At 48.8% G+C, this 11,088-nt stretch overlaps 5 protein-coding genes across 7 annotated transcripts; 3 read left to right on the forward strand and 2 right to left on the reverse strand.

Annotated features, from left to right (window-relative positions):
• Positions 1 to 308: 308 nt before the first annotated feature.
• On the forward strand, positions 309 to 5,080 carry LOC6537106 (SWI/SNF complex subunit SMARCC2). Of its 2 annotated transcripts, none has more exons than XM_015192640.3 (8): positions 309 to 524; positions 614 to 739; positions 923 to 1,844; positions 1,896 to 2,226; positions 2,290 to 3,064; positions 3,126 to 3,336; positions 3,816 to 4,634; positions 4,704 to 5,080. In XM_015192640.3, the coding sequence occupies exons 1-8, from the start codon at positions 408 to 410 to the stop codon at positions 4,826 to 4,828; spliced, it is 3,426 nt and encodes a 1,141-aa protein (XP_015048126.1). In that variant the 5' UTR covers positions 309 to 407; the 3' UTR covers positions 4,829 to 5,080. The 2 variants fall into 2 exon arrangements, with proteins under 2 accessions (XP_015048126.1, XP_002097667.1); XM_002097631.4 differs by having other exon boundaries at positions 310 to 524; positions 3,624 to 4,634.
• On the reverse strand, positions 5,024 to 7,782 carry LOC6537107 (retinoblastoma family protein). The gene has a single exon (XM_002097632.4). It carries the CDS (start codon positions 7,651 to 7,653, stop codon positions 5,302 to 5,304), a length of 2,352 nt encoding a protein of 783 aa, XP_002097668.1. The 5' UTR covers positions 7,654 to 7,782; the 3' UTR covers positions 5,024 to 5,301.
• Positions 7,783 to 7,914: 132 nt separating this feature from the next.
• On the forward strand, positions 7,915 to 8,544 carry LOC6537108. Its single transcript, XM_002097633.4, has 2 exons — positions 7,915 to 8,176; positions 8,231 to 8,544. The coding sequence occupies exons 1-2, from the start codon at positions 8,066 to 8,068 to the stop codon at positions 8,441 to 8,443; spliced, it is 324 nt and encodes a 107-aa protein (XP_002097669.1). The 5' UTR covers positions 7,915 to 8,065; the 3' UTR covers positions 8,444 to 8,544.
• Positions 8,535 to 9,354, reverse strand: LOC120320442 (zinc finger CCHC domain-containing protein 10). Its single transcript, XM_039375950.2, has 2 exons — positions 9,165 to 9,354; positions 8,535 to 9,097 (listed from the first exon to the last, which is right to left on the reverse strand). Exons 1-2 carry the CDS (start codon positions 9,209 to 9,211, stop codon positions 8,614 to 8,616), a joined length of 531 nt encoding a protein of 176 aa, XP_039231884.1. The 5' UTR covers positions 9,212 to 9,354; the 3' UTR covers positions 8,535 to 8,613.
• A 72-nt stretch (positions 9,355 to 9,426) lies between these two features.
• On the forward strand, positions 9,427 to 11,086 carry LOC6537109. Of its 2 annotated transcripts, none has more exons than XM_002097634.3 (2): positions 9,427 to 9,655; positions 9,712 to 11,086. In XM_002097634.3, exon 2 carries the CDS (start codon positions 9,714 to 9,716, stop codon positions 10,710 to 10,712), a length of 999 nt encoding a protein of 332 aa, XP_002097670.1. In that variant the 5' UTR covers positions 9,427 to 9,655; positions 9,712 to 9,713; the 3' UTR covers positions 10,713 to 11,086. The 2 variants fall into 2 exon arrangements, with proteins under 2 accessions (XP_002097670.1, XP_015048143.1); XM_015192657.2 differs by having other exon boundaries at positions 9,429 to 9,655; positions 9,708 to 11,086.
• Positions 11,087 to 11,088: the final 2 nt, after the last annotated feature.

The following is an 11,088-nucleotide window of genomic DNA, read 5'->3' on the forward strand; positions in this document are numbered from 1 at the left end:
GGCGCGAGCGGGACGCCGATAGAGCACCCTGGCCAGTGTGACCAGAACGCAAAATGAAATTAATAACGCAAATGTCACTATATAGCTTGTTCTCACTAAGAAATGAAGCTAACGAACAGTTACATAGCTATAACTTTTCCGAAGCCTATATAAACAACTTACCTGATAATGCGTTTCTTTTTAATGTATATATCGTATCGTTCACGAATATATTCATATATATATAACCTATATTAAAATAGATTCGAAATGTGACTTCCTGCGGATGACATAGTAAAAATATCGATAACAACTATTACAAAGACATCGATTTTAACACCATCTCCATTTTATCGCAGCGTTTATTGGCTTTTTGGCGTGGAAAAGTGAAAAAATAATTGACAAAACGTCCACAAAAGTGCCGCACCATGAACACACTGGGTCCTAAGAAGGACGGAAGTCCGAATATAGACTTTTTCCAGTCGCCGGAGACGCTGCAGGGCTTCGAATCGATTCGCCAGTGGCTGCAGAAGAACTGCAAGAAGGTGCGTGCCAACAACAACGCCGCCGCAAACAAAAATGGCGCTGTCAGGCGGCGAAAAAAACGATTTATTCACATTCGTATTTATTGCAGTATTTGGCCCACAGTTCGGAGCCCATCACGAAGGAGTCCTTGGCCCAATTGCTCATCCACTTCCTGCAGTATGTGGAAGCGAAGCTGGGGAAGAATTCAGCGGAGCCGCCGGCAACCAGAATTCCGGTTAGTATTGAATGTGCCTGCGGTGGGTGAGGGAGACAGGGTGCTCTGTGTTGCGTGTGTACACGTAAATATTAACCCTCCAATGGCCAATTGTAGCCTAACTTAGAAAGATATTCCCCACCTTTTTTTTATTATTATAAATATATTATTATGATATATATCTAATAATGTTACCACCCACAGATGCGCTGCTTTCTGGACTTCAAGAGCGGCGGTGGTCTGTGCATCATCTTCTCGACCATGTTCCGTTTCCGGGCCGAGCAACGCGGCAAGAAGTTCGACTTCTCCATTGGCAAGAATCCCACGCGGAAGGATCCCAACATCCAGCTGCTGATCGAGATCGAGCAGGCCTTGGTCGAGGCGGATTTGTACCGCATACCGTACATCTACATTCGGCCAGAGATTGAAAAGGGCTTCGAGGGGAAACTGCGCGAAATCCTCGATAATCGACGGGTGGAAATCGTTTCGGATGAGGAGGACGCCACCCATATCGTTTATCCCGTCGTGGACCCACATCCCGACGAGTATGCACGGCCTATTTTTAAGCGCGGCGGCCATGTGATGCTGCATTGGTACTACTTCCCGGAGTCCTACGATTCCTGGGCTGTGAATAACTTTGACCTGCCGGATCACATTCCGGAGAATCCCGAGTCACCGGCGGAACGCTGGCGTGTGTCTGCATCCTGGATCGTGGACTTGGAGCAGTACAATGAGTGGATGGCCGAGGAGGACTACGAGGTTGACGAACAGGGCAAAAAGAAGACACACAAACAGCGAATGTCCATTGACGACATCATGTCCTTCGGCGACGAGAAGAAGAAGCCTGCCAGCTCGGGCGGAGGCAAGCAGAAGAGACGTCGCTCACCATCTCCCGCTACTTCGGCATCCACCTCAAAGCCGGGCAAGCGTAAGCGTTCTCCCGCCGTGGTGCACAAAAAGTCGCGCAACGATGATGACGACGAGGATCTAACCCGCGATCTGGATGACCCGCCAGCCGAGCCCAATGTTCAGGAGGTTCATAAGGCAAACGCCGCCTTGCAGTCCACCGCCAGTCCAGCTCCAGGCGGTAAATCTCGTGGCGACAACGACATGATGCCTATTAAGGGTAAGACTTGTTATCTTGTTATCTGCATGGACTAAACAAACCGATATCTAGGTGGCACTATGACCGATCTGGATGACGAAATGACTGGAGGAAGCGCTGCTCAAGCCATGTCTACCGGAGATGGAGACAACTCGCAGACAGGCAAGACAAGTGATAACAGCAACACGCAGGAATTCTCTTCGTCGGCCAAAGAGGACATGGAGGACAATGTGACCGAGCAGACGCACCACATTATCGTCCCCTCGTACTCGGCTTGGTTTGATTACAACTCCATCCATGTGATCGAGAAACGTGCCATGCCAGAATTCTTCAACAGCAAGAATAAGTCGAAGACACCGGAAATCTATATGGCCTACAGGAACTTTATGATTGACACATACAGGTAAGCTGAAACTTCAGTTGTTTGGCAAAGAATAGTTTTGAGTAAGTTACTCATCAATTTTAGGCTTAATCCGACGGAGTATTTGACCAGCACAGCTTGTAGGCGTAATCTTGCCGGAGATGTATGCGCCATAATGCGGGTACATGCCTTCTTGGAGCAGTGGGGCCTGATTAACTACCAGATCGATGCGGATGTCCGCCCCACCCCAATGGGTCCACCACCAACCTCTCACTTCCACATTCTATCGGATACACCATCGGGTCTACAGTCCATAAATCCGCAAAAGACGCAACAGCCGTCGGCGGCAAAGACGCTGCTGGATCTGGACAAAAAGCCGTTGGGTAAAGATGGTGGCCTGGAATTAGGCGATAAAAGTGGTCTGACTGGCATCAAGACGGAGGCTCTTGAGAATGGCGCTGCCGGAGGATTAAGTTCCGGTGTGAGCCAGTTTGGACTCAAGCTAGATCAGTACGCAAAGAAGCCGGCGGCCATGAGAAACCGCACAGCGGCAAGCATGGCTCGCGAATGGACCGATCAGGAGACCCTGCTGTTGCTTGAGGGCTTGGAAATGCACAAGGACGACTGGAACAAGGTCTGCGAGCACGTTGGTTCTCGCACCCAAGACGAGTGCATTCTGCATTTCCTGCGGCTTCCCATCGAGGACCCTTATCTAGAGGATGATGGTGGTTTCCTTGGTCCCTTGGGATGCCAACCCATTCCGTTCAGTAAGAGCGGCAATCCCATTATGTCCACCGTCGCATTTCTGGCATCTGTGGTCGATCCTCGCGTAGCCGCTGCAGCAGCGAAGGCTGCAATGGAGGAGTTTGCAGCTATTAAGGTAGTTAAATTATAATCTGGTTTAAACTATGATTTTAACATAAATCTAAAACGTATGCTAGGATGAGGTGCCCGCCACAATAATGGACAACCACATGAAAAACGTGGAGAAAGCTTCGGCAGGTGGTAAGTTTAATCCCAACTTTGGGCTAGCCAATAGTGGAATCGCTGGAACCGGAAACGACAAGGACGATGAAGAAGGCAAGGAGGGTGGCACATCTGCATCCGCTGGCGGCTCTGATGAGGAAATGAAGGACCTAAGCAAAAAAGACGGTAAGCCACAACCATTAGAGATCGGTTAAGCGGGTTAATGGATGTCGGTTAAGAGAAAAGTTGCTAAATCGAGCGAGTTCTCTTTTAATCGATTTCTAAAGCCATTTACTCAATTGTTGGTTCTGCATTTGTTTGTTTTGTTGAAATCTTGTGTTGCTTTCATTCAAAATTCGTAATATGTTTACCATTTGGCACTGTATTCGTATATTGTTTCGTTTTTGTGTTGCGCCCAATCTACCAAACTTACATCAACACCACAACCACCAAATAACAAACAACAACCACAGACGATGCCAAGTCCAAAGACAATACAAAATCGGATAAGACCAACACGAACACAGACTTGAGTTCCACATCATCATCAGCGACAGGCAACACCAACAACACTGACAAGAAACCAAAGGAGTCGTCCGGCTCCTCGCCTTCAGGCGACAAGTCAGCCACCAAGTCAGACAAATCAAACAAATCCTCACCCACAGAAACCGCAGCATCCGCAGGTGGCGGCGAAGTGGACATCAAGACGGAGGACAGCAGTGGCGATGGCGAGACCAAGGACGGCACTGAGGCCAAGGAGGGATCGGGAACCGGGACAGGGGCGGTGGCAAAAGAAGGAACCTTTAGCGAAAATAATATGCAGACTGCGGCGGCGGCAGCTCTGGCATCGGCAGCAGTTAAGGCCAAACATCTGGCTGCTCTGGAGGAGCGCAAAATCAAATCCCTAGTGGCGCTCCTCGTTGAGACTCAGATGAAGAAACTGGAGATCAAATTGCGCCACTTTGAGGAACTGGAGGCCACCATGGAGCGAGAGCGCGAGGGATTGGAGTACCAGCGTCAGCAGCTGATCACAGAGCGTCAGCAATTCCACCTGGAGCAGCTGAAGGCTGCCGAGTTCCGTGCGCGCCAGCAAGCACATCATCGCCTTCAGCAAGAGCTCCAAGGCCAGGCTGCCGCGGGATCCATGATCTTGCAGCAGCAACAGCAGCTACCACAGCCACAGCAGCAGCAGCAACAGCAATCACTGCCGCCGCATCCGCACCTGGCGCAGCAGCAGCAGCTAGCTCCACACTCGCACCAGTTGCCGCCGCAGTCCCAACCGCTGGCGGGTCCCACCGCTCAGCATCAGCCGTTGCCCCCGCACGTAGTTCCGTCGCCCAACGGGGCTCCCTTTGCAGCGCCACCGATTGCTCTTACGGGAGGACTCCCGCCAGGGGCTCCTACGGCCATTGTCACGAATCCGGGCGACCAAACAGGACCAGCCGCAGCGGGGGCAGCGCAATCTCAAGCACCTACACCAATGGGTAAGAGCACTGTGGATAACATTTCATAAACTATTGTACTTACTCCAATATATTTCACTTCCGTCATAGATACCACACCGCCGAGTAGCGGCCCAGTTGCAGATGCCAACGCACCGCCGGGATCGGCAATGCCACCAGGCGGCATTCCTCCAGCGAACCCGGCTCCCATCGCCGGCGTAGCTCCCTCTTCTTAACTCTTACTCATAAGCAAGAAAACGTTAAAGTAAATAGCTCTAAGTCGTACGCTCTCAGTATGTATTATGTATACTCCACTTTAAGCCCAACTCTTGTGTGTAATCTGGAGGAGATGCACTACATCTTGCGCGTCTCCAGTTTCGTGTAAGTTTTCGTTTCGTGTCCTGTCGCGTTAACAAGCAATTGCACAAATATTTTGAACCAAGTTTCAAAGCCGAAAATTGGCATTCAATAAAAATTTATTTAAACTACAGGTGGAAGTTATTTTTTTGTTACAATCAAAGTCTTTACAATCTCACAAAAGCGACAGCTTTTAACTTTCTTCTACCGCACTCAAAACGGATAGAACAAGTTCATAAAATGTAATACTTAAACATTCGGTTCAATTACAATGTTTGAGTTTAGGGAATAGAAATATATTATGGTAGCTGCGTAAAATGCACCCAAGTATTTAAGCTTTTTTGTTTGGTTTTCAGATCACTGAAAGCTGGCGTCGCCGCAGGATGTTGGGTCGCTTGACCTCTCTCAATTCGCTACTCGAAGCAGCGCGCTTTATGTTGGGCGAGCTCTGCGAGGAAAGTGGGGATGCGCCGGGAGATGGAGGTGGCAGACTGGAGCAGGATGAACTTTGGCATACCCTGGGAGGAGGCGGTGAAGATATGCTGATGTTGGCTCTCAGACTCAATTCGTTATGAGTTGACTCCTTCAGAATACCAAAGTTACTCTGGGATTCTTGCAGTGACTTGCGTGCTTGTGCACAGTCCAGGTGGCGACCATAGTTGCCCATACTCTGGACATACACACTGTTGTAGAAAGTGATAATATCAGCGGTCTGGCCATTGCCCACGCTGACCTCTCGGTAAACTCTTCTCTGCGCGTGCGGCTGTCGGCGATAGTGCTGAATAATCATGCTAAAAGTGAGGTGAAGCTTCTCGAGTCGAACATGAAGATGTATGGCGCACAGCAGCAGTTGGTCCAGGTGGCGATTTCGAAGCAGACGGCCACCCTCCAAAGTGAAGGAGTGCTCGGCCAGGTGCCAGATGTGCGGAAAGGAGTCCACAAGGCAGAGACTTTTACACAGAAGGAGCAGCCGCCGGTTGGCCAGTCCGTAGAACTTTCGCAGGCAGATGGCTGAGCCTGTTGAAAAGTTCTCTTTACCTTCAGTTTCTGCGTCGACTTCCTTGTAGCGGGGAAGACTTTGCCTCAGGTCCCACCACAGCTGTGAGCTCTTGCGGAATATCAACGAGTCCAGGCACGTTTCCTCCACTACATCCAGGTGCTTGATCAGCTCTCTGCCCAGAAACCCATGATCGTAGCGCACCACCAACTCCAGAATCTTTTGAAAGTCGTAGGCGTCCAGGGAGAAGCAGTGCAGGACAAAGGGAAACCTCAAACCCTCCACTTGTTTGTCGTAGACGTAAAGAGCCAGTTCCAGACAGCATGCCAAAAGTGCGGCAGTAAGCGTGCGCTGCTTTATTAACTGACCAATCTTCAGCTGGGGTTTTTGAGTCAGCTCCGGGACCAAAATTTTTTGCAGAAATTTGTAGTAAAGACCTTTGGCTTGGCGGAATCGTTTAGCCGACACCTCAGCATCCAAAAAATCTTCCGCGGCAATGCTAAAAGTTAGATTCATTTCTTGAAGAATTTGATCCACATATTTCACAATTTCATCTCCGCCTTCCTCATTTTGGATAGCTTTTATAATGCTCGACGGAAGAGTTTCTGGTAGATCTTGAGAGAACAGTTTCTTATGCGAAAGTGAGGAGCTTTTTCGGAAGGCGGGCAGTGGACTTATTTGAGAGTCTTCTTTGGTCTCCATCGTCCCCTGGAAGCTGAGCAGCACACGCTCATCCATCTCACTAATGTCGGCTACGTGATTGGTGTATTTCCTATTTAAGTTGGCCAGATTTATATCAAGCATACCCTCCTTAACGATCTCCCGCATGTGGGTGTCGTCTCCAACTAGACTGTGGTCCATATAGAGCAGCATTAAAGCCTTGTGAAAAAAGGCGTTCTTCATTTGCATCACCCCCTTTACTGGTAGCTCGGGAATCAGTTCTCCCAGCGCTTCTAACGCGCTATATTTGTTCAGCAGCGTAGGGTTGAAGTCTTTGGTGTCCCATTTCCTGGGCACACCAGAGAATTCCCGGCGAATAACTACGGATTGGGGTACCTCTAAGGCGTTCACGAAGAGTAGATCCATTGTGCACACGAGCACTTGGCAGCCGTTGATCAGGTTTGTGGTCGCAAAACCGGGTAGCTCGTTGCGAATGACCAGGAAGAGCAGCCAACCGAACTCATACAGCGCTTGGTAGTGATTGAGGGCATCCGGGTCTGCATCCTTGTCGGGTTGAACGAACAGGCTCCGGAAGATGTGCTTATAGTGCCGCAGCAGGGTCAAAGTGATACCAAGTCGGCGGCGCAGGTCCTCAACCTCCAGCTGGAAAGTGTTCTCGTTCTGGGTCAGCCAATTCCAATGTTCCATGCGACGTAGAAACTGGGACACGTTCACTTTAAAGCTGCGCAGCAGACGGGTTAGTGACATGTTCCAGCAGCTGTTCTTAGCCACCGAATCGTTCGCCTCGTTGGTAGACTCTTCCCTAATGTCGCGCATCTTCAACCGCTGCAATTCGCTGTATACAGCGCAACATAGCCACTCCTGGGCATCTCCCTCGCTGGTGGACAGCCCGCCGTCGGCATCCAAGCGATGGTAGGTGGACAAAGCGCTCTGTTGAATTTTCGGTTCCAGCTCCAACTGCTCGCAGCTGACGGAGAAGCGCCTCACCAGCGTCTCCGCCTCTCCCTCCACTTCACAAGTGTCCATTGGTATAGGACTGTTTATGTTTTATGATCTGCTAACTTTTGTTTGTTTATATTTCTGCGTAGTTTACGAGAATCCCAGTTTTGACTGTACAAAATGCAAATTTCAGAAAGGCGCGAACGATTTCGATTGCCGCCTCACCGCCATTGTTATCGAGTTTTTTCTTTGCAGCAGGGATGCCTTTGTGCGAACGGCTCTATCGATAGATAATATTTAATCCATTGCTGTCACTTATAAAGTAATTAATTACATTTCCTTATTTAGTAAATGTCTTTAAAAATATATTTATGAGTTTAAGGTTTTTGGTTTTTACAAGATATCTGAATAGACTTAAAATGTTTATTAGAAGTATACTATTTAGAGTCTAGATAAAAAGGTGTCACTCTAGGGTTAACGTTTATTATTTGTTTTCAAAATGTTGCAAACAAATCGCGTCCTTCAAAAAGAGCAGGCTGAACTGTTTGCTATTCAAAAGAAACTCGACCGTGTGCTCCCAGTAATTCAGGAGGCATTAAATTCACTAAAGGTATTTAAAACTCTCATGTTTCCATAACGGATTTCAATAATTAGTGATTCACAGGTAGAGGAACTGCATCTTAAGTCTCAGGTGGTGGGCCAGCAGAACACAAAAACTGACTCCGCTCCTGCAAAGGATTCCCTTTACATTGATCTGACGAAGGAGCAACCCCCAGTCACTACTGTGATGGAGTCCCAGCTCATCAACAGCCAGCGAATAGATCTGGATCTCATAAGCCAAACGAGGCGTTTCGATGAGGAAGTCGACTCGGATTAAAATTGTTATTATGATTAGCATCTTGGCTGGAACTTTACCGAACAACGTACATGTTGGGGGCATACAAATAAACACAATACAGTACAAAAAGTAGGTTCATATTCGGTTTAAAGATGGGAATAACTAAACTAGTAAAGCTACATGCTACAGACCACAAATCGGTCTCACAATTACTCCTGATCGTCAGAAGATTCAGGTGAACTCTCTGCTCGTTTTTTCTTCTTCTGGGGCGCTCCCTGCTTTTGATCCTCGCTGCTGTCGCTGTCTGAGCCACTGCCACTGGAGCCCGACGAGCTGCCCTCCTCGTCCTCCGAGTCCGAGCTGGAGCTGCTCGAGTCCGATTCGGATGAGGAGTCTGATTCGCTGCTGCTGTCTGAGCTGTCCGACGAACTGGAGGAGGACGAGGAACTCTTGCTCGGTTTCCGCTTGCGACGAACCTTCTTTCCCTCGGAGGAAGCCACTTCCGAGTGCTCCTCCACCTGGTTCTTGGGTGCGTCAGCCTCCTTTTGGGACATATGCTTGCTTAGCTGCTTGGTACGCGAGCTCCGGTGGACGTACTTGCGCTTCTCCTTGCACTCATAGCTCCAGTGCCCGATCTGCAGACACTTCTGGCACCGGATGCCGTTGGGAAAGTCGGCTGCTTGCTTGGCGGATCTGTTGTTACAGAAATCGAAGGTTGCAATTAAAAAGCCGGCTGGAATACTTTATATACGAAACTAACCTCTTCTTCTGCGCCAATTTGCGGGCTGCTAGGCCCACCAAAGTCATCCTGAAGCACTCGAGCAGACGCTGTTGGGAGGAAATCTTGATGTGGGTGAAAAACCAACGTGGCCGGGTGGAAAAACTGGGAAAAATGAGTATCAAAAATGTTTTTTATAATTTTTTTCGTCACATTAGCGATAGTCCACTGAAAATTGTATACTCCGCCAATCGGCTGTGTATGGTCGCCCCTATTGTTATCGGCTATCGAACTTAACAGCTGCTTGCCTAATTTGTATCTACCTAGTTTATGTTTAAATGCCTGTATTTTAAAGTTAATTAAGCCCAAGCTGCAGTGCATTATGCATGGTCGTAAAAAAAATAAGAAATAAACAACAGCTGACAGCTATTTCACCCTTAACTCGCACATATTGCCCGGGCAAACAATAACAAAAGCGCCGTGCTGACTAAGCGGCGAAAGTGGTTGCAGCAAAGTCCAATCACTATCAATCGGTAAGGTCACTACAGACCATAACTGACCAGTAATAAAGGCTTTGATACGCAGCTAGCCATGGATAACAGCGCGGTGATGCCACAGGCGGGCGGACGACTAATATCGCCCGAGGAACTGGCCATGCAGGCGCTCACCAAGCAGCTCTACAAGTCTCGTCTCTTCCGCGGCTATTATATGGAACGCTGCTTCGTGGAGCAGGTGTCCGGCTACCGGGACGTGGTGGTGCTGCAACGCAGCGAGCGAGAGCTGGAGAAGCTGCTGCATTCGAGCGCCGGCCAGCTGCAAAAGTTCTATCAACGCTTTGTGCCCAATATGTGGGTGGGTATCACCTACGGCAGTTTCGGAAGTTACCAGCACAAAGCAGAACCTGGTCAATTGGAGACCTGCATCTGGACGGAGATGAATGACCTGGCTTTTGGAGAGTATTGGTTCAGCATCAAGAGCCTGCGCTTCCGGGATCACGAAGTGCAGTTCAAACTGAAGATGGTGAGGCCCGTGGACCCAGAGCCGATGGCAACGCCGAGAAGGTCCCTGACACTGAACAGGAGTAGCCCTATCAAGGCTATCACTGTGGGCGAAGGGTCCTCCTCTAAGACGGACGAAGCGGCGGAGCAAATTCAGCTGGGCCTCAATGACTTTTTGGCTGTGTTCCAACAGTGGGGCGATGGAGTCAAACAGACCGTGTACGACTTTATGGCTAACGATGTCAACAAGAGGAACATCTTGGGCACCATTCGGTTTCTGGGCCTACTTATCTTATCTGCCGTGGGTGGAGCCGCACTAGCGCTAAGATTCCTAGGCGTATTCGCCGTGCGATTCTTGTTTGAGCTGAGTCGTTTCACACACACCGCCACTCCAATAGTGTTTAAGCTAATCGAGTTTCTGAACAAGATAGTGGGCGCTTTTTTCATCCTTTTGACTATGATTTGGAAGGACATTGTAACTCGTGGACAGCCAGTTCCGAAGCAGCAGCATCTCCAGCTGGGGGCAAATAGTGCCTTCAAAAGCATCCAGTACGAACGTTCCGAACCGAATCGACGTAGTCCCCGGTGGTGACCCTCCACTAAAAGCACATTAATATCCAGCAAAATGTTCCGAGGTGAAAGGGCAACGAAAAATCATTGAAATTGTGTTACTAGCCGTAAGCAAAGCGAAGCCAATCCCAATCCCCGCTTCGAGTCCGAAGGTATTTGCTCCGCAAATATGGGGGCACCTATGAGATTTACAGATTTTAGTCAATTGCAATATTGTAAATTATTAATTGGTCTGCCACTGGCACACAATCGCATGCTTATTAACCCCACTGTTAATTCATTGTGTATTGTCCAAAAATATGTTTTATTAAATCCGTTTAGTGTTAGGTCCTGTAATTTATGTATCGAAAATTATAGTGAATAAATTGAATGCAATATGCGAAAATCGGAATGAAAGA

Source organism: Drosophila yakuba, chromosome 3R, assembly GCF_016746365.2.
Source record: "Drosophila yakuba strain Tai18E2 chromosome 3R, Prin_Dyak_Tai18E2_2.1, whole genome shotgun sequence".
NCBI classification, from domain to species: domain Eukaryota; kingdom Metazoa; phylum Arthropoda; class Insecta; order Diptera; family Drosophilidae; genus Drosophila; species Drosophila yakuba.

Excerpts from the sequence above, each read along its gene's own strand:
- LOC6537106 (XM_002097631.4), top strand. The coding sequence starts at position 408 with ATGAACACACTGGGTCCTAAGAAGGACGGAAGTCCGAATATAGACTTT. Across the intron at positions 525-613 it reads TGCAGAAGAACTGCAAGAAG|TATTTGGCCCACAGTTCGGA; the intron begins GTGCGTGCCAAC and ends TATTTATTGCAG. Across the intron at positions 3,337-3,623 it reads GGACCTAAGCAAAAAAGACG|ACGATGCCAAGTCCAAAGAC; the intron begins GTAAGCCACAAC and ends CAACAACCACAG.
- LOC6537107 (XM_002097632.4), bottom strand. The coding sequence starts at position 7,653 with ATGGACACTTGTGAAGTGGAGGGAGAGGCGGAGACGCTGGTGAGGCGC.
- LOC6537108 (XM_002097633.4), top strand. The coding sequence starts at position 8,066 with ATGTTGCAAACAAATCGCGTCCTTCAAAAAGAGCAGGCTGAACTGTTT. Across the intron at positions 8,177-8,230 it reads AGGCATTAAATTCACTAAAG|GTAGAGGAACTGCATCTTAA; the intron begins GTATTTAAAACT and ends AGTGATTCACAG.
- LOC120320442 (XM_039375950.2), bottom strand. The coding sequence starts at position 9,211 with ATGACTTTGGTGGGCCTAGCAGCCCGCAAATTGGCGCAGAAGAAGAG. Across the intron at positions 9,098-9,164 it reads AAATTGGCGCAGAAGAAGAG|ATCCGCCAAGCAAGCAGCCG; the intron begins GTTAGTTTCGTA and ends CTGTAACAACAG.
- LOC6537109 (XM_002097634.3), top strand. The coding sequence starts at position 9,714 with ATGGATAACAGCGCGGTGATGCCACAGGCGGGCGGACGACTAATATCG.